This window comes from Poromitra crassiceps, assembly GCF_964638095.1.
Source record: "Poromitra crassiceps genome assembly, chromosome: 2".
NCBI classification, from domain to species: domain Eukaryota; kingdom Metazoa; phylum Chordata; class Actinopteri; order Beryciformes; family Melamphaidae; genus Poromitra; species Poromitra crassiceps.
This window is the reverse complement of record NC_139624.1, coordinates 21,103,593-21,124,441: the sequence shown is the minus strand read 5'-3', so window position 1 is coordinate 21,124,441 and position 20,849 is coordinate 21,103,593. Positions and strand designations below refer to the sequence as shown.

The 20,849-nt window shown below is 45.1% G+C and overlaps 1 protein-coding gene across 1 annotated transcript in view; it reads right to left on the bottom strand.

Annotated features, from left to right (window-relative positions):
* The window catches only part of selenoo2 (selenoprotein O2), a gene marked incomplete at both ends in the record, with an annotated part of 34,186 nt that extends 13,977 nt beyond the window's left edge, over window positions 1-20,209 (bottom strand). The window contains 9 exons of the mRNA XM_083661399.1: window positions 669-825; window positions 11,159-11,344; window positions 11,812-11,974; window positions 13,406-13,683; window positions 14,364-14,494; window positions 15,215-15,392; window positions 15,965-16,168; window positions 19,575-19,775; window positions 19,965-20,209. Coding sequence (XP_083517525.1) covers window positions 669-825; window positions 11,159-11,344; window positions 11,812-11,974; window positions 13,406-13,683; window positions 14,364-14,494; window positions 15,215-15,392; window positions 15,965-16,168; window positions 19,575-19,775; window positions 19,965-20,209 — 1,743 coding nt within the window. The remainder of the gene's footprint in view (window positions 1-668; window positions 826-11,158; window positions 11,345-11,811; window positions 11,975-13,405; window positions 13,684-14,363; window positions 14,495-15,214; window positions 15,393-15,964; window positions 16,169-19,574; window positions 19,776-19,964) is intronic.
* Between the last annotated feature and the right edge of the window lie 640 nt (window positions 20,210-20,849).

The window sequence follows — 20,849 nt, the reverse complement described above, 5'->3', positions numbered from 1 at the left end:
GAAGAGCTCCTTGAAACCTTGGGGTCGCCTTGAAACCTTTCCTTAACTAATATTCCATCTGAGCCTCCCCAGTCTAGCTTTCTGATCCTGACGCCGAGTTTGACAGCTCCATGCCCATCAATCCCAGCATCTGACTTAAAGATAACAAAACCCCATCTGGAAATGATCCTTGACCCACACTGGACTCCTATCCTGGCTGACCTGCTAAGCTATGGTCAGAGCAGAGGTCACTAACATCAAACCCACTCCATCTAAATGGCCTTGCCACCTGGCTTTGCTCAAGTTACTGAGAACAGATCCCTCAGAATAGGACACATTCCTGTATTGCCTGCAGTGGTCAAGAGTGGCCTTTCTTCAAATGAGAATAGTAACTATATTTCACATATAGTCATACTATCAGATATTACAATTAGTATGGAATTTACTACATTAATACCAAAGCTATTTACAGAAGTTTACAGTCCAGTGCAAGAGCATATACACAGAAAGAGAAACATTTTATTGACAGAAAATCCAAGCCCCGCCCACACTGCTTGATTGACAGGTGATCTGTTGGTAGCGCAGTGCAGAAAACACCTCAGCAACCAGCGCTGAGTAACAAAGATGTCACCAAAGGAAAAAAACGAGGACAGATTCAATTTACAGGTGACTTTAAACCATCTGCTGACCTCAGAGAAGTCTCCTTTTTCAGCGGCCTGAATTGCATTGTGGGCGATGTAGTTGCGGAGGACGATGCGGGGGTTGGTGCTGTTCATCACGGTGAGTCTCTCCTTTCTGACGGCAGACAGGTCGCTCGCTCCCTCACTCTCCCGGGATAAACGCCTCCTGTGTCAGATATTTAAATGAAGTCAACCTGTTGATATGGAGGCCAGGGCACACGACAAATCACTGTAAAAGTCAAGTCAAATCTTGAACAAACTCGGGACAGTATTTGGCATGAACCTTAAACCTGAACCTCTCACAGCGCTATTTGGACCCCCACCACCTGCAACACCCAATGTCCCATTGATAAATCAGTGTGTTTTGGTCTTTACAACTCTGCTAGCTAGGCGCCTCATATTTAAGTGGAAGCATGGTCTTCCCCCTCACACAATAGTTGGCTCAAGGACGCAGCCTGCCATCCCTTCAGGACCTACACACTGCCAGGATGCTAAAGCGCTCTCAGAAGATCATGGCCGACACCACCCATCCAGGTCATAAACTCTTTAGGACCCTCCCCCATGGCAGAAGACTGATGTCTGGCAGTACCAGAACCTCTCGTCACAGGGAGTTTCTTCCCAACTGCCATCCGTCTCTTCAACGAGACTCGAAAGCCCCCACAAATATGTTGTTAAAAATCCCAAGCTTGATTTCTGGACTTCATTTACCATAATGCATCACTCCCTCACCTGTTCCTCTTGCACCTCACCCAGCTGCTCACAATTACCTAATCACCCTGCACACTCCCTTTAAACCCTCAGTCAGTTTCACCCCCAGTTGAGAGCTGGCCTGCCACCATTGTGCAGCACCAAACAAACAAGCAAATGTTTGCATCACTGTGTTAGACTTGAACCTGCAAGGTGATGCCCACCAGTAAGTAGACAACTATGTACCTTTTTATGTTAACTGTGTACCTTTTTATGTTATGTTTGATTTCTTTACCTGATGTCATGCATCTGAGTTATGTTTATCTTGCCTATGAACAGGCCCTGTCCGACGAGTGGAGCCACACACCAACCGGTGTGAAACCTATTTTGACCTTAATTTAGTGGATGCATAACAAATGTAAGCTTATATTCCTTTTGTTATTTTTAGTTAGTTCTGGTGGGCACATCAATGTACTAATACTTTGTTGTTTATTATTGTACAGAAATCATCCATCCAATCAACCTCCGCCGAACCTACTACAAAATAAATGGTTAAACGGCCCTTGGATCCTTGTGTTTTAATATGCACACCAGTCAGAGGCTCTCTGATCCACAAAACAGTTTCCTCAACCAACATCTTTGAAATCTAACTATCCCACCAATCACAGTCTTTCTCATGGTCCTTCGAGCCAGATTGAGCCTCTGACTGGATATGGATCCAAGGGCCGAACTACAGCCTGAGACGGAAGCAAGCATGAGACCAAGTAGAGAGAGGAGGCCACCACCATACCTCCAGGACTACAGAACCGAATTCTACGGCCACATGGAAGGAGCAGCAAGTCAACCCTATGCCTCCTCCAGCACAGGCATCCCCTCCAGCACAGGCATCCCCTATCACCATCACTATATCCAGCCTGGTGACCAAGACCAATACACTACCATTAGTGAATCGCACTCCGAGCCGGCCTATGCACAGACTGTATATGAAGAAACAGGTAGAATTACGCAGTCGATGCAAACACTCCCATGCCACGAGACTCATTCCCCTCCAGTACAGGCATCCCCTACGTCTACTCCATCACAGGCATCCCCTATGCCTCCTCCAGTACAGGCATCCCCTGCATCGTCTCTAATACAGGCATTCCCTACGCCTCCTCCACTCCATGTACCTCCAGCCCATTTTGTCATTACAGCAAGCCTATGTGCCTCCTCCACTCCATGTGCACCCGGCACTACCCCCTTTGCAGCAAGCCTATGTGCCCCCGCCAATGCAGGCACCTCCAGCGCTCCCCCCATTGCAGCATGCCTATGCGGCTCCTCCAATGCAGGTGCATCCAGCACAGCCTGCCTATCTACCCCAGCCTGCCTATCTACCCCAGCCTGCCTATCCACCCCAGCCTGCCTATCTACCCCAGCCTGCCTATCCACCCCAGCCTGCCTATCCACCCCAGCCTGCCTATCCACCCCAGCCTGCCTATCCACCCCAGCCTGCCTTTCCACATCAGCCTGTTTTTCCACATCAACCTGCTCCTCTTCCCCCCGTTGACCTGTTGTACCCCTACCATCAAGCACAACTCCCCGCAGCTCCAGTATGGCCACCACAAGCAATCAACTACGCCCGACCCAGATTTTCTCGTCTAGAAGCCCCTTCATTTCCCAACTTCACCCACGACGACCCTCATGAGTTCGCCATGCTAAAAATGGCACTCAAGAATCTCCTACCCCCTGAAGAACCAGAAACCTACAAATATCACATCTTACTAGACCACCTTCATCTGAGCACGGCCCGTCACATAGCACTTTCCTACGCCTATGACCCATTCCCTTATACCACAGCTTTAGCAGCACTAGACCAGCAGTACGGTCAACCCCATCATTTAGCACTTGGAGAAATACAGGCAATATTAAACCTCCCTAAAGTCCCTCCCGGGAACGCCGACAGTTTCCATCGATTTGCGGTAAGGGTCAGATCAATGGTGGGTATGATGCAGGCACTAGGACAGCACGGGGCGGCAGAACTAGCATGTGCGTCACATGTACACCGCTTGCTAAGCAAATTACCAACTGAATTCGTGGCCAACTTTGCCCGGCATGTCCATACCGTTCACCCAGATGGACATTACAATTTAATTGACTTCTCTGCCTGGCTTCAAGGAGAAGCACAGTGCCAAGCGCTAGCAGCCCAGGTCGCCAACCTCCAAACAGGCACCTCCCAATCCCCAAGAAGTGAGTACAACCCAAGACCAACTACCATACTCCACAGCACCACTGAAGCGACCCAAGGCACGTTTCCTAAAGCCAGACCAAGACACAGGTTCCCATGTCCCTACTGCAAGTGCACTGATCATTACCTGACTTTCTGTGGAAACTTGAGAGCCCTGAGTACAGATGAAGTGGCTAAATGGATTAAAGAGCAAAGAAGATGCTGGAGATGTGGGAGGTTACATATGGCAGCAACCTGTGACCTGAAGAAACCCTGCCCTAAGTGCAATGGCAAGCATTTGGGTATACTGCATGACGTGAACCAACCACCCCCTACATCCAAGGTACTGTACATGAACCCACAAAGTAACTCCCCCCAAATTCTCCTAAAAGTAGTTAAAGTTAAATTATTCCATGGCAATCGAACCCTTGAAACTTATGCTATCCTGGACGATGGCTCAGAGCGCACCATGTTGCTGCCTTCAGCCGCTGAGTACCTCGGTCTAAATGGGGCGGCCGAGAAACTTCACCTCCGCACTGTCAGTCAAGAAACAGAGTCCATGCAGGGCAGGTCAGTCACCATAAACATTTCTGGAGCAGCCAACTCAAAATATACTATTGAAGGGGCGTTCACATCAGATCGACTCTCACTAGTAGAGCAGACATACCCCGTCCATAAGCTGAAGCAACGCTATCATCATTTATATGGTGTACCTGTGGAAGCATTTTCCAATGTACAGCCCCAGATCCTCATTGGGTCTGATAACTCCCACCTTATTACCCCTGTTGAACCTGTTCGTTTCCCATCTGGTTCGCAAAGGGGACCCGTAGCAGTACACACTAGACTCGGCTGGGCCCTCCAAGGGTCTACGTTCCTATCTGGACGACAAGACAACCCACATTGTCTATTCACATCCACATCGAGCTGCTATAATGATCTAAAGTGTGATGTGGATACATTGCAAATGGTGGATATCCTTCCCTATAGGAATGAGGTGGATGGAACCAAACACCAAGCTCCCCCAGTCCAGGGTTTCCCCACACCTCCTCTGGTCCAGGTGCCCCCTCCAGTCAAGGTACCCTCTGCCCTAGCCTAGGTAAACCCAGCCACCACGTGACCTGCTCTCTCAGTTCCCAGTCACTATCGTCTAGCGAACGGGCCATTCAGAACGATTTCCGCGGCGGTTTAAAGACTCCCGCAGACCCGCAGCCACCCCGCAGCCAATGAGTGACGGCGTGACTGCCAACATCAGTCCTGCCGTGATCGGCCAATCAGAGAGTGCGTCTTTGTCAATGACGTGTAACAGCTGCAGCGGCTTAGCACTACCTAGCCGTTAGCATTTGGCCTCTCTAAAGCATAGCTCCCGAGCTAGCTACTAGCTGGCTAGCTATATGGCTATGCAACTACGTGAGGAAATTCAAGTGAAAACAGCTGTTGAGGTTGAGGTCTGTTGATCAAAATAACACCTAGCGTTATCGAAATCGGATTTTAGCGGACCATACAAGCCAGGGCTTCAGAGCTGATCACCTGGACACATTTTATGGCGAAATTATCTGATAAACTTGTCTGTGCTGCTCTGTGGTGATCAGCTAATGTCTTCATAGCATTGTGATTATGATTTAATGCATTATGGAAGATAAACGCTGGTTTAACATAATTAAAATAATTCCCTACCAAACATGTAAAGTGACGCTTCTGGGCAGTAGACCATTTGGGCATAACATTATGTAATGTGACATGAGATCACCACATTTCAATAAATATAACGTTTTTGCACATTTGAATGCTGCTGGTCGTTTGTTTAATGCTGTATATATTGGATATTTAAAGCTGATACACAACACAATTGTGTTGAGGTAATTCTGCAAAGCTCAGTTAAAAATATAACATGTAACACTTTACACAATCAAATCTAACTTATTCACAGCAATACACAGTCCAGTAGTACAGTGGGCTAATTGTTTGAATTATATCGAAATATATTTGCATGGTGTAGCATGTAATGCAGATAATGTAGCTAGATACTCTGACACAGAAAGGCAGACAAGCTAGCAGCAGGGATCTTGTCACACTGATTCCAGATAAACTCCTCTGTCTAGCCAGCTATACAATATTGATCAAAATAACACCTATATCGAAATCGGATTTTAGCGGACCATACAAGCCGGGGCTTCAGAGCTGATCACCTGGACACATTTTACGGCGAAATTATCTGATAAACTTGTCTGTGCAGCTCTGTGGTGATCAGCTAATGTCTTCGCATTGTGATTATGATTTAATGCATTATGGAAGATAAACGCTGGAAGGCTGGGTAGCATTAGCTGACGTCATCCAGGCTACAGTAACATTAGGCTATTATAGTTATGAAACGCTGATTCAAACGTTACAATAATAAGACACAATAGGAGCCAGTTACCCTACTGTAGATAGAGTAATTTCAGACCACCAGATATCACCATATTTATGTTATTAAATGCTGTAACGTTAACGGTAATTCTCATGTGTATGGTTTATTTATAAGCATTCATTGATTGAAGCAGAGTGCTGGTCGGTTAAGTTTCTCTGTAGTCAATGTCCTCTGCTCCAATCTTCGTTCGTAGTTTCTTCTGTCTCTCGTCCAGCAGCTGCAGATGTCATCATTATCCACGTTATTGATTATTATTTATAAAAAAAATCTTGTGTAAATATTTTGTGAACGCACCAATAGTTAGAGAAGGAAACCTCTCTTTGCATTTTATTTTTTAATAAAAGTAGGCTACTTGTGATATCTCACGTGGTCGATCATCATTGCAAATTTATGTGAACAGCTAGGTTTAATGACAAATATGGAATATCACCCAAGGAAATACCACGGTTTAATGCCAACAGATAAACCATACAGATTTGTTGTAATTGTGAACACATAAGGGAGCAAAGACATGGTTTTCAAGTATAACACAACTTTTATTCAAAGACAGGATTGAAAAATATAGGTCACTTGTATTCACTTCAGTAATGTCAGGTCTCAGTCGCATTCACGCTAACCTCTTAACGTCTAGCTATAGCTAGGTTACATCTGGATTATGTATAATATACAGAATTGCACAGTACACAGTTGCACAGTTACTGCACAGTAACGTGTACAAATATTGAACGCAACAGTCTCGTTCTGGAGCGAACCCCTCAGCTGAATTCACGTTGGAATATGATATCAAGGCTTGATACATTTGATTGTAGCTACTCATACAGCCGTGTGGAGCTTATCTAGCTAGGTTGCATCTGGAATATGATATCAAGCCAGTAATGTAGCTAGCTAGCGTTAAATAGGTTTATCTGTAACCACGCTGAAATGTGAGGGCATTAACGTTAATATTTCAATTAGGTCAAACACACCTTACCGTTATGACTGCGGCCGTTTTGGATTAACATTAGCGTTAAGTCCATGATCAAATCTAGCATTTCGGTATATTCAGTGTGTGTGTGTGAAAAGGATGTTAGCATGCTAGCATTATTAGCACAGAATGTATACAGTCCATGGTACAACGTTAGGCCTTCAAGTCCTGAGGCGAACAGCACTGGAGGATGAAGTCTGCAGACTGGCATTCAGTGTCCAGCATAACAAGCACGCCTGTTTCCTCATCAGGTTGGCAGCAGCTGTATAGATGATGACTGTTCTTCACAGCCACAAATATCTCTCCAGATCTGCGGCCATCTGCAGCAGGGATCGAGGTTTGGGTCCGTGTAGACTAGGGCTGCCAACATTCCATCCCAGCAATACGGGACGGTCGGACCAACGGGGTGGGGGGGGGAGTTGTCCTGTTCCTCTTTCATTCCCTGACCACCGTCACGCGATGTTCTCTCTTCTTGTAGCTGGTTGTAACCATTTGCGTGCTAGCAGTACTGAAATGAAAAGTGTTAGCTCATGCGCTAACAACAAAGGTCGCAGAGTGATGACGCCATCTGCTGCACTGCGCATGTGCTCTGTGCACTAAACTGGTTGGATGATGGTTGCGTAATGGAGTGGTCTATCGGGGGGGGGGCAACAACCGCAGGAAATCGTTTAACAATGGTGGGAATCCAGACCATAGTGACTGAGAACAGGTCTGAGAGCAGGTCACGTGGGGGATGGGTTTACCCAGGCTACCTCTGCCCCCCCTCAGGTCCAGGCACCCCCCGTGCCGCCTTCAGTCAAAGTGGCCCCTGCACAACCTGCAGTCATCCTCTACCCCAGGAGACAAGAGTCCATACCACAGAAGTTGCCACCAATAGTAAGTGGGACTTTCAACCGGAAGCCACCTTATAACTCTCGTGGTAATGGACACCACTTTAACTCACCACACCACACCCAAAGCTTGAGATTCAAGAACAATTCAAATACTCCATATTTGAAGGGGCGGCTGTTAAAAATCCCAAGCTTGATTTCTGGACTTCATTTACCATAATGCATCACTCCCTCACCTGTTCCTCTTGCACCTCACCCAGCTGCTCACAATTACCTAATCACCCTGCACACTCCCTTTAAACCCTCAGTCAGTTTCACCCCCAGTTGAGAGCTGGCCTGCCACCATTGTGCAGCACCAAACAAACAAGCAAATGTTTGCATCACTGTGTTAGACTTGAACCTGCAAGGTGATGCCCACCAGTAAGTAGACAACTATGTACCTTTTTATGTTAACTGTGTACCTTTTTATGTTATGTTTGATTTCTTTACCTGATGTCATGCATCTGAGTTATGTTTATCTTGCCTATGAACAGGCCCTGTCCGACCAGTGGAGCCACACACCAACCGGTGTGAAACCTATTTTGACCTTAATTTAGTGGATGCATAACAAATGTAAGCTTATATTCCTTTTGTTATTTTTAGTTAGTTCTGGTGGGCACATCAATGTACTAATACTTTGTTGTTTATTATTGTACAGAAATCATCCATCCAATCAACCTCCGCCGAACCTACTACAAAATAAATGGTTAAACGGCCCTTGGATCCTTGTGTTTTAATGTGCACACCAGTCAGAGGCTCTCTGATCCACAAAACAGTTTCCTCAACCAACATCTTTGAAATCTAACTATCCCACCAATCACAGTCTTTTCCATATGTGCTTTATCACTAACGTTAACCAGTGGCACGCCAGCACACAGTGGCAATAACTGCGTACTTGAGACTTTTTTTGAATAAATGTTCAAGTGCCCTGGCAAATGACCTATTTCACAGCCATTTGCAGTTGCATGGCACGTTATTTAGGATATTTACGGTAGTGATATAGATATGGGTGTTTCCATAAGAGGTAGCCTTCTTGTATGGTGCTCATATTTTTGTTATTGCACCTAATTCCCCCATTTTTTGGGGACATTTGCTGTCATTGGAACACTTTGTAAATGAGGGGATGTCATTGAAAAGAGTATGCTGCAATGGGAACTGTGCATAGACTTTACATTTCTTTTTCTTTTCTTTTTTAAGATTATTGCTGATGAACAAGAATGGTGAAGGTTTGGTACAGTCGGGTTAATGAGTTCAAGTCAGTACATGTATATACAAGATGGCAGCCTTCTTGTGGATGGAATAACATTACAGATCCGTTGCAGATTAAAGTTTTAACACCATTAATCTTGGTGTGAGAAGCAAATTTGAAAGTGGTACTTCATATCAAAAAGGTTGCTGACCCCTAGATGATGACAGAATTTTCACTTTTGAGTGAACGATTCCTTTAAATGCATATATATATATGCATATATATATATATATATATTATCCACTTTGACAGAAGAAAATCCATACATGAAGTTCAGATATCTTTAGTTTTAATTTTAATCGTAGTTTTTAGTTTGGTATAATCTTTTGTTTTGATTGTTTTTCTAATGTGTCGTTTGTGCTGTTATCTGGACAATAAAGCCATGACTTGATCCAGTGTGTGAAAGTATTATTTGTCATTATTTCAGGCAGTCTACAGTTTGTGTCCACTGCATCTCTTGTTGCTCCTTTGTTTTTTCCCTCTCCCCATATTCCCCCCGTTTTCTCCCCAATTGTAGTCGGCCAATTCCAACTCCACCCCCTCTACCGATCCGGGGAGAGTTGTAGACTAGTATGCTTCCTCCAATACATGTGCAGTCGCTAGCCGCTTCTTTTCACCTGACAGTGAGGAGTTTCCCCGGCAGGAGGTAGCGCGTGGGAGGATCACCCTATTGCCCCCAGTTCCCTTCCCCCCAAACTCAGGCAACCCGACCGACCAGAAGAGGCACTAGTGCAGTAGTCTCGCTGGCCAGCCTCCTCTCCCTTCCGTCTGAGGAGTCTGGCGCTGCAGGTCTCCATAACTGGGATAAACCCTCCCCTGCTCTACTCTGCTCTCCCATTGGAGGCATCGATTCAGACGCTGCCGGATGTCCGCTCCCGGCTTATTACAAACTGTCATTGGCTCCGACCATGTCAATCAGAGCGACCGGCTTCCGCTCCCTCCTCCCTGTGTGTCACTGTAAATGCCGCCGCAGTGAAAACAACAACACTGACTAGCTAGCAAGCTAATGGCAGAAACCTACACGCTAGCTCATTGCTACACGCTGAAAACGGCAAGTTGGATTGTTTGAAACTATTTTCCAAGGGCACTGCCGCTAAGCGCCGCCCATCGCAATCCCACTATGGAGACCTGCGGCGCCAGACTCCTTGGACGGAAGGGAGAGGAGGCTGGCCAGCGAGACTACTAGTGCAGCGACCAGGACACATACCCTTAATATGGCTTCCCACCCACAGACACAGCCAGACCAAGCCGGAGGCTCGAACCTGTGAGCCTCCTGCGCTACCCTGATCAGGGGCGCCGGAAGCAGGGGGACATGGGGACATTTTGACCCCCTTAAAATTTGGTCCCCCTAAAAAAAAAAAAATTTTTTTTTTGTTTGTTTGTTTTTTAATCTGAGGGGGCAACTGCCCCTGACGCTTAGAGCCCACTTTACACTGTTTACACAGCCTGTGATGCTTGTTAAAGCCGTGATCGTTGTGGGATTATTACACCTGAGACAGACAGACCCGGGGATCAAGTTACAGAGAGCCCGTGCACTTTACACTGTTTACACAGCCTGTGACACTTGTTAAAGCCGTGATCATTATGGGATTATTACACCTGAGAGACAGACAGACCCGGACTCTGTACTGCACTCACTGTCATTGGCTGCTGCTATAATCGTATACGGTTATTGTTATTTTATTTTTGTGTTGAGATGACAAGTTTTGCACTGTGTTTAGAAGTGATAATAATAATAATAATAATAAGTTTCTGCCTGTGTTGCTGTCTGTTGTAGTGTAATTGTAAAATGACCTAAAGGGAGAGCAGGTCACCAAGTGAGTGATAAAAGGAGAAAATACTGAATAATTACATCACTACAGTATAATCCTAATGTTAATTTAAAATTAGATATTCCTCTAAATATGGCTAAAAATCATCCAGACGTTCAAAAAAACATCAAATTTCCTTGCCGGTGCTGGCAAAAAAAAATGTGGGGGGGGGGGAAATGTGAAAAAAAATGTGAAAAAATGTGGAAAAAAAAGGAAATTTTACAAAAAGAAAAAAATGCCCCCCTAATTGCAAACTCGTTCAGGCGCCACTGACCCTGATGCCGTGGTCCCTTGTATTTGTGTCCTGACCTGTATCTGCTGAGCCAGTGGATCCAGTCATCACGCTGCTTCTCGCGCAGCTCGTCCTGATCGGTCCCCAGAAGCTCCTTCAGTCGACCCATCCTCTCCAGCTGCTGGGAGACCTCCGGCTGCTTCGCCACCAGCCCGAACATCGTCGGGTTGGTCTGCGCCATGGACAGGATCATCGCCAGCTCGCTATCAACAGAGAAGGTGTCACATATAAGGCAATGGAGAGGAGGAAAAGGCTTAGGAGTCTATAAACTAGGTCTGCTACCAGCTAGCTGCTAGCACATACTATTTGCTATTCCATGTAAAGTAATGCCGAAAACAGCATTTAACTTACATATTGTCTTGGTAAGCTTTTTCTCCAAAATGCTAGCAGATTAAAGGAAAACATGATGAGGTGAAATTAGAGATTTAATAATTTAACAACGATTTGCTGCTCAGCTAGGGATACGTGCATATTCGTTGGGCGTATATGGTGGGGTAGCTAGAGTAAGATCTTATTTCATGACTAATTATAAGGTGGATAATTTGTGTTTGGCCACTTGTATTTTAACTACGACAGAGTAAAACCTGGTGTGCACAACTTTGGTTGTTTAGATCTAAATGCCTACACTCAAAACACATACAGTACACCGTACCACCATACACCCCCTCACCGGTCCTCCATAGTGGGCTTGTTAGCCACCTTTAGCTCCTCTACAGAGGCACACTGCTGGAGGATGCAGTCCACGACTGGCCCAACTCTGGTCCTCTCTCTGTCGCCCTCCTCTGGCCAGGGAACACAGCTCAGCAGGCGGAAAGTATTGGTGAAATCTGCTCCTGGAGGGGGTGAAGGCAGAGGACCGGAAAGAGCTATAAAAACCAGCCAGAGCATCTGAAATGAGAACAGGGATCCCACACCTTCCTCAACATCAAATTCAATTACCTTTTCCCCAAATCTAAGGACCCAACACAGCATAGTAGTGTAACGGCATTGTGTATGTGGTACTTGCAGCAACCCATGTTAAGGGCTTGTCGAGGGGTGGATTCGAACTGCCGACCCTCGGCTTGGGAGTCCGACATGTTAACCGCAACGCCAAGAGAGCTAGCTCCCTTGGTGGAGCTGATTAACATGCCTTTATACCTGGGGAGTGAGTTTAACCAATCCACTCGCTACCACTCGGGACTCACGAGGAATCCGCGCTGATTCAACTCGGTTACACATGGATGAAGGTTAATTACTGTTACAACAATAATAGTTTTTTTGATATGATAAGAACTAGCAGAAGCTCACAGACAATTAAAAAGAGAGGCTTTAATGTGTGAACACTTCTCAACTGTGCTGTGTTAGTGATGGCAGGCTATGTGGTCTCTTGCCTTCTCAGCACAGCAAAAAAAAATATTGTGGAGAAATATGCGACCTTAAATTCATGCACTTTCAAGGACCCATGTCTATTTTCAAACTTTTAAGGCCTTGATTATTATTATTTTCAAATTCACAAACTTTCAACGATTTCAAGGACCCGTGGGAACCCTGTGAGAAGTGTGATTACTATTGTAGGGCTGACATGGTTGAAATCAATATGAATTATGATCATCATCATAAGGACTTTTTACAATATTCATATATATCAGGATATGGCTCACGTATGCAAATCACGTTAAATAATCAAATGAATGTTTATTCTATTGAACCAAATGGTGATGTTACATGTGATGGCAAACAGAACTTTCAAATAGAGTACCGCAGGGATGACGTATTTTTGTAGACTTAACCAGAAAGCCCTTCTTTTTATATTGCCACAGATAGTAAATTCAGCAAAACTTTGACAGATTTCTATACTTCACATTACCAAAACTACAAGTCCACTCGGAGAGCATAGACCTCCGCCAAGGCCCATACTCCAGTCTGCTATGACATGCAAATTGTGTGTTGGATCAGAACCCTTAGCCGAAACCCACCCACATCCCCCCAGCTACTCCCCCCCCACCCCTCGAACCTCCCTCGACTCTCATCTCCAACCTTCATACAGTATGCCTAGCTACAGGCCATTTTCCCTAGGTATGCACCCCTTCTGTGACCTGAATTGGGTCGGATCCTCTGCTAAATTTAATGGGTTCTTCCTTGGACCATGCTACACCCTTCCACAAAGTTGAATGAAAATGGGCCCAGTAGTAGTAACAAACAGACTGAGAAAGCGAAAACAAAACCTCCTTGGTGGCGGTTATATAACTCCTGAAACTTTGTGATACAAGTTCCCTGACATTTACCAGTGTTGTGCATGAGGCGCAGCAGGTCTGATACGAGCTCCCCGTCCTCCACCTCTTCTTTTCTCAGGAGGCCCAGCTTCCTCCTCATGTTACCCAGGTAGAAGGCCTCGTACGTGGGCATGAAGTCATCCAGGACGGCCCCTGTGTCGGCCGGGCGGAGCTCAGAGCCCAGCGCCTCAGCCAGGCGGGCCAGGTTCCAGCGGCACACAGACGGCTGGGCCTGGTACGAGTAGCGGCCTCTTCTGTCCGAGGCATTGCACACAAAGTCTGGATCAAACCTGACACACAGAGGACGATCAGGAGTGTTAAACCTCAACAGAGAGAGCCACAATTATTCATTGCAGGTTAGTAAACTGGCATACTTGAATTGAAACGAAGGATCAAGGAGGGATTTTTTTGATTTTTTTATTAAATAATCTCATAATCTGAGTTTAATGTCAGAATTGTGAGGGGCAAAAGTCAGAAATGTGAGATTAATGTCAGAATTCTGAGAAAAAAGTCAGAATTCTGAGTTTAATGTCAGAAAGGGAAAAACGTCATCATATTGTTACATGTGACATCATTGATGACAATTAAAAACGGAGGCTTTAATGTGTGAACACTTGTGTGAACACTCAACTGTGCTGTGTTAGGCCCATGGGAATCCTGTGAGAAGTGTGATTACTATTGTAGGGCTGGGCGACATGGTTGAAATCAATAGTGTAACATGTCAGGAATACACTGAGGCTCTCTTCTTAATTATGTTCTTTATTAGTGATGATATTACCGATGTACCGACATTTTAAAGCCTGGGGTCCCTTGATTTTTGTGACGTCAAAGTGGGGTCACAAGCCAAAAAAGTTTGGGAACCCCTGAGTTAGGCCCTCTGTGAGAGACAAATAAGGCAGCAGCAGCTCACCTGTCCATGAAGCCGAAGGGGCCGTAACCTAGAGTCAGACCCAGGATGCTCATGTCTCACCTGTCCATGAAACCGAAGGGGCCATAATCCAGAGTCAGACCCAGGATGCTCATGTTGTCTGTGTTGAGGACACCATGGCAAAAGCCCACACACTGCCACTGGGCTACTAGCCTAGCGGTTCGCAGCATCACCTGGAAACAACGAGCATGATTTGGATTTGTGCTATAAAGAAATCCAGCAGACTTGCCTCCAAATCCACCAGGTGGAGAAACAATAGAAGGTGCAGACAGTGTAGAAGCTGATAGAAGCTGATCATCTGCTTGGCAATGGTCTGGTTTGTTTCTTGTAAACACCACTTTGCTGCTTTTCAACCAGCTTTGTGGTGTTTGATGGAATTTGGGGGAGCTTTGCCATAGTGTCACTATCACTATCTCTCTATACCTTCATTCATTGGCAGCTTTGTGATGTTTGATGGAATTGAATAAGATAAAAAATAAGTTAGTTTATTTGCATAATACTACTGATTTTGTAATGATACAAAGCTGGTTGAAAATCAGCAAACTCTAGTCTCAAAATGAATGTAATAATTTTTGATTGATTGACTTTTAAGACAGGCGGACTAAATACTTACTCATTTGTCATGATTGATCTCTTGGAAATTACTGAAACAATTTCATTCGCCTTTCTCACCTCGCCCATTTTGTGTCTAAAAGGCAGGAAGTAACACAGGTGCAAGCAAAACATTCATGAGGGCTGGAGCACTAAATGGATTGGAAGCTGGAAACCCTTATGTTTTGCTTCCACCGGTATTACTTCCTACCTTTTATACACAAAATGGCTGCTGGTGAAAAAGGCCCATTGTTCAAGACTTTGCTTCAAACCAGCGACGCATTAAAAAAAACAATCCTTACCTCTTTGAAAAAAGCCATATTCCTGTCTTTGCGGTTGTGGTGACTTTGCTGTATGCAGGGGTAGAAAGTCTCAATCACATAATCCAGCAGCTGAGCACGGATGTCGTCCCTCCCTGCACTGGGACCCTGCAGACCTGACAGCACATCTCGGCCCAGAAAGATCTCAAAAGATCCAAACCTATGGAAAGGACAGAGAAGCTATAAGAGAGGCTAAATATTATTTTTCCCATTCAAACAAACTCACTGGAAGACACCTATGGACAATTGTATTAGGCCTGTTTTTCTTTTTCTTTTTAGTTTAGTTTCCCATTTCACCTAATAAGAATGTCCACTGTTTCCCAGAGGAAGCACGGATGGGACGATATACGGAATTATCGCAATAAAGAAATGTGACACTACGTATCGTGGGGCAGAAAAATGAATTAGCTCCTTGTTATTCTGCTATACTAGTAATCACAAATGAGATGCTTGATCATCACAGTTTTACAAGGTCCCAAGTTTTATTATTTGTACTTTGCAATGACATTTTTAAATTGATGTTTACATTCTAGCTAGCAGAACAATGCCATCGCTAGACAGATTTGTGACTTGTATAATCGGATAATATCCTATACCGTCATATTGTCTCGTATCGAATCATATCATGACACAAGCACATCGTCCCATCTCTAGATATCACTGCGTCAGGGGGCGCATCAGGAACATCTGCATGGAAACAGAAAGTGTGACAACACGGGACAGGTGTTCCACCTGATGAAGGAAGGGGCGAGCCGCAGCACGGTGGAGCAGCGCTCGGGGATGCGCCGGCCGTTGTTGAGTGGGTCTCTGTTGACGCAGAGGTCAGAGGTCACGAGGGAGGCGGCGCGTGTGCTGGGGATCCCCAGGCCGGCCATGGCCTCGCTGCACAGGAACTCTCTGATGCTGGAGCGAAGCACCTTCCTGCCATCGCCGTCTCTGAGAGAGTCACATGCCATTTATTACACCGGATTGATCAATGCTGATGATTGGCCAATGAATGAGTGAGCCAATGAGGTGTGTTATATCTCTGAATGTTTTGTCTTATGCAGAGCTGTGTATATAGAAGAGTCGCGACATCTCCATTCACTCCAATGGACCAGTTTTTTACTCTCAAGAGTTCCAGCAAGTAAGTTTTAAAAAAAAACACGATTTCAGACGGAAGCCCATCTTTATTGTCACACGAACACACTACAACACATGCATGCGGCAACAAAACACACTCATGCTGACGGTGGCCGGTGAAATATGTCCTCTGCATTTGATCCATCCAGGCTTGTCCTTTCCTCCGGGGGGCAGGCCAGGAGCAGTGGTTCTTTCTAGCGCCCGGGGACCATCATTGGACCATCATTGGACCAACTTCAGATGTTGTCGTCACTGGTCGGATGACGATCTTCTGCATGTTTTTAGTGGGGGGTTATGTACGGAGGAACCCCCTGCGGGGTACGGGGAGAACATGCAAACTCCACACAGAAAGGCCCTTTCGACGAGATAGCCCAGCCGGGCAGTAGGCACTGAAGATATGGGGGGGTCACAACTCCAGCGCCCACAGCGTCCCAGGCGAGAATCGAACTCAGGACCTTCTAGCTGTGAGGCGACAGCGCTACCGGCTGCGCCACCGTACCCCGTAAGTAGGTTCTGGATTAAGCAGCACTGACGAGTTGCAGCAAAATGGACAGTTTGTGATGTACTTTGATTTTCTTTTAAGAATCAAGTTGTACATTATCAGCTTTAAATAGCATTCAAAAGTAGCGTGAGACCCCTTCCTGGCTGTTCATTGGCTAATGAGTCACGCATTTTGGTCCTCCGCTGACGCCACTCTCTCTCTAAATTGCTCTGGTCTTATGTACTCCCCACTGTTGAGTATGTTGTACATCATCAGTGTTTCTCAGCCCTTTTCATATCAAGTACCACTAATTTAGTCCACATTAGGGCCCCCATTTGACGACATTTTGTCTCTCAGACCCAAATCAGAGAATATTTTTCTTGTTAGATATGCAGAATTCCATGACTATTGTAAGTAGAGAGAGAACAGTGAAACTATGATCAAAACAGCCATTCTTCTACATTCTCTAATTATATTAACTTCTTGTATGAAATAATGCTGAAGTTGAACAATTCATTAATTGTCTGGGACCCCTTGGAACCCCCCAAATGATCTCTGGTGGTCCCCGGACCCCACAGTGACAACCACTGTTGTACACAGTGTAACGTGGACAAGCATTGCTTGACAGCAGAAAGCAGAGTTATAACTTAACTGTAATTGTGGTTTACTGTAATTAATGAGCAATGAGAAAGCTCAACGTTGCCTGCTGTTCACTGCACTGTTGTTTTGTGTGGGTATTTCCCTCAGTTCTAGTATAGTCATAATACAATGAATAGTAGTATTGTATTATATCGTATTGACAGTCTCTTGCAAAAGCAGTCTCTGCAAAGTAGAGGGAAAAAAATGTGGACAGGTGGTTACTGAGGACAGGCCACCATGTTGTATGTAATTATGTATGTAGACTGAGGTACAAGTAGCCTACACAGTATAAGGAAATTCTTACTCAGCTCAAATAAAAAAATAAAAAAAGGGGTGGGGGGGGGGGGGGGTAAAAGTATAGACCCTTAGTATTACACATTAGTACGGTATGTATAGTCTGTTTTAAACACTACCACTGTACAAAAACGAGGAATTTTTTTCCAGGGATTTTTGTTTTGCTGTCACTCCTCCAACATGGTGGCATGTGTTTTCTAAGCCACTGGTAAACAAACCCCATGACAGGTCCTATAGCTGTAGCCTACCTATTGTGAATGGTGAGAATGAGAAAGTGCAATAGATGTCATGGAATAAAAAATGGCTCCAACACAGGACAGAAAAGAGGCTAAATAAGTAGGATTGCTACAGAGGTGAGGTGTTTCCACTGAGCTGGAGCAGCTACAGAGGTGAGGTGTACACACTGCTGGACACACACTCTTTAGCAATGTTGGGAATACAGATACAAATGTGTACCAAGCAGTTAAGCTCTTAAGCAGCTCTGCTCGGTTTAAAAAGCATTCACATGGTTCTGGTGAGCGTGACTCAGGAATGGCTTGCTTTGTCACTGGCTTCACATATTACTTATAGTACCATATTACTTATACTTAGCGAGAGAAAATATATAACACATAAGGCCTGACATTTTCACACAGGACTACGCTGATTTGTAACTTGTAACTTACAAGTTGTAAGTTGTTCCTGGGTTGCATTATAGTACATGATGCAGCACAAATTGCACCAACATGTAGCCTATTGTCTTCCAAATAAGTTAATAAAGGATTGGGGTAAATGGATGAACAAACAAATGAATGAATGAATGAATGAATGAATTAATTAATTAATTAATTAATTAATGAATGAATAAACAAATATAAATTGCAGAGTAGATATGTTTCAAAATGTATATCTAAAAAATGTATTTACACATTTATTCAGTATATATTTTGGATGTTTTCTTTTTATACTATCAAGATTTAGGCATAGGGCTTACTATATATTGATCCTCTCATCTACATGCACAAATATATTTTGGGCAAATCATGTGTATTTTGAAACATATCTCTGTACACACTGATGTGAAAATGTATTGACACCACACAGTAGAATAAATCATAACTGCATGTATTGACCCCACACAGTAGAATAAATCATAACTGCCTGTATTGACACCACACAGTAGAATAAATCATAACTGCCTGTATTGACACCACACAGTAGAATCAATCATAACTGCCTGTATTGACACCACACAGTAGAATAAATCATAACTGCCTGTATTGACCCCACACAGTAGAATAAATCATAACTGCCTGTATTGACACCACACAGTAGAATAAATCATAACTGCATGTATTGACACCACACAGTAGAATAAATCATAACTGCCTGCATGTATTGACACCACACAGTAGAATAAATCATAACTGCCTGCATGTATTGACACCACACAGTAGAATAAATCATAACTGCCTCCCTGTTGACACCACACAGTAGAATCAATCATAACTGCATGTATTGACACCACACAGTAGAATCAATCATAACTGCCTGCCTGTATTGACACCACACAGTAGAATAAATCATAACTGCCTGTATTGACACCACACAGTAGAATAAATCATAACTGCATGTATTGACACCACACAGTAGAATAAATCATAACTGCCTGTATTGACACCACACAGTAGAATCAATCATAACTGCCTGCCTTGACACCACACAGTAGAATAAATCATAACTGCCTGCATGTATTGACACCACACAGTAGAATAAATCATAACTGCCTGCCTGTATTGACACCACACAGTAGAATAAATCTATTACCTGGAGTAAGGTGTGACTCCCGCGCCTTTCACCTGAATCTCCCACCTCCCATGGGTGCCGGGTCCCTCCACCTCCCCGAGATACAGCACCGCTCCGTCCCCCAGCTGGCCCGCGTACAGCCCGTACTGGTGTCCGCTGTAGCAGTGCGCCGCCGGCTGAGAGCCGGGCAGCAGCCGGGACCCGCTCACGGCCCAGCCACATCTACGCGTCGTTTGACGCGGGGCTGACGCTGCTGCCCATCCACTTTGTATTGGAACATGCTGCACGCGTCGTCTGGTCTCCCAGCATGCTTTGCGAGGCGTCGAGCAGCATGTTCCAATACAAAGTGGATGGGCAGCAGCGTCAGCCCCGCGTCAAACGACGCGTAGATGTGGCCGGGCCGTCAGGTACTCTGGGGCTGCAGGGTGGCTCAGCACGTCCTGGGCTCTCAGGCCGAGCAGGGCCAGTGCTGACGGGGAGACAGCCACCAGGGCTGGCCGGAGCAGGGGCTGCAGGGTGCGCACTTGGGAGAAACACGCCCCGGTGATCGTGCGGGACCCCGGGCCGTCCGAGGTGTCCACCGGGAGCTTTCTCAGTGCGGTGTTGTTGAAAGGCAAGCGCTCCAGAGCCGGGGACATGCAGGGAGAAGGATCCATGCTGACTGCAGCTGAGTAGCCTATGCAGGATGTTGCCAAAATGGTGCAGGGCAGGGGTCCCCAATTACTTTTCACCAAGGGTCACATTTTGCTGAGGGCCGAGGGCATTTGAAGCCAGGTTTAGAGGAATAACTCATTTTAAATTAACACTTGTGATGTCATTATTCAGTCTTAACCACCAATCTTTGATCCTTTTCTCACTCAGCTCCTATATACCTGCTCTCCCTGCAGGGCTTGAAATTAACTTTTTTGACCACCTGCCAATATGGCTGCTAGATTTTAGTTAGCAGCTACCAGCCAATTAGAATTTCCACTAGCCAAAATGTTTTTCTTGAAATAAACCAGTGGGTTAATTTAAGCATAAGTATCAGTAAGTGGCCCGGGATTCTCAAAGCCTGTGTTGAGGGTCACACAAGAACAAAAATGCGCTCTTGAAGCTATAAATCCAAAACCAATGAGTTAATTATTTAAAAAATGTAGGCTACTTCACATTTCCTCAATGTAGAACTGTTATAACAGAAGTGGAGTATTGGCCAGAATGACATGAACATGGATACTGCAACTGCACTGTAAAAAAAAAAAAAAAAAAAAATCCAGCACAGGGGACTCGTCATTCTAGTAGGCCTAGTAGCCGCCAAGT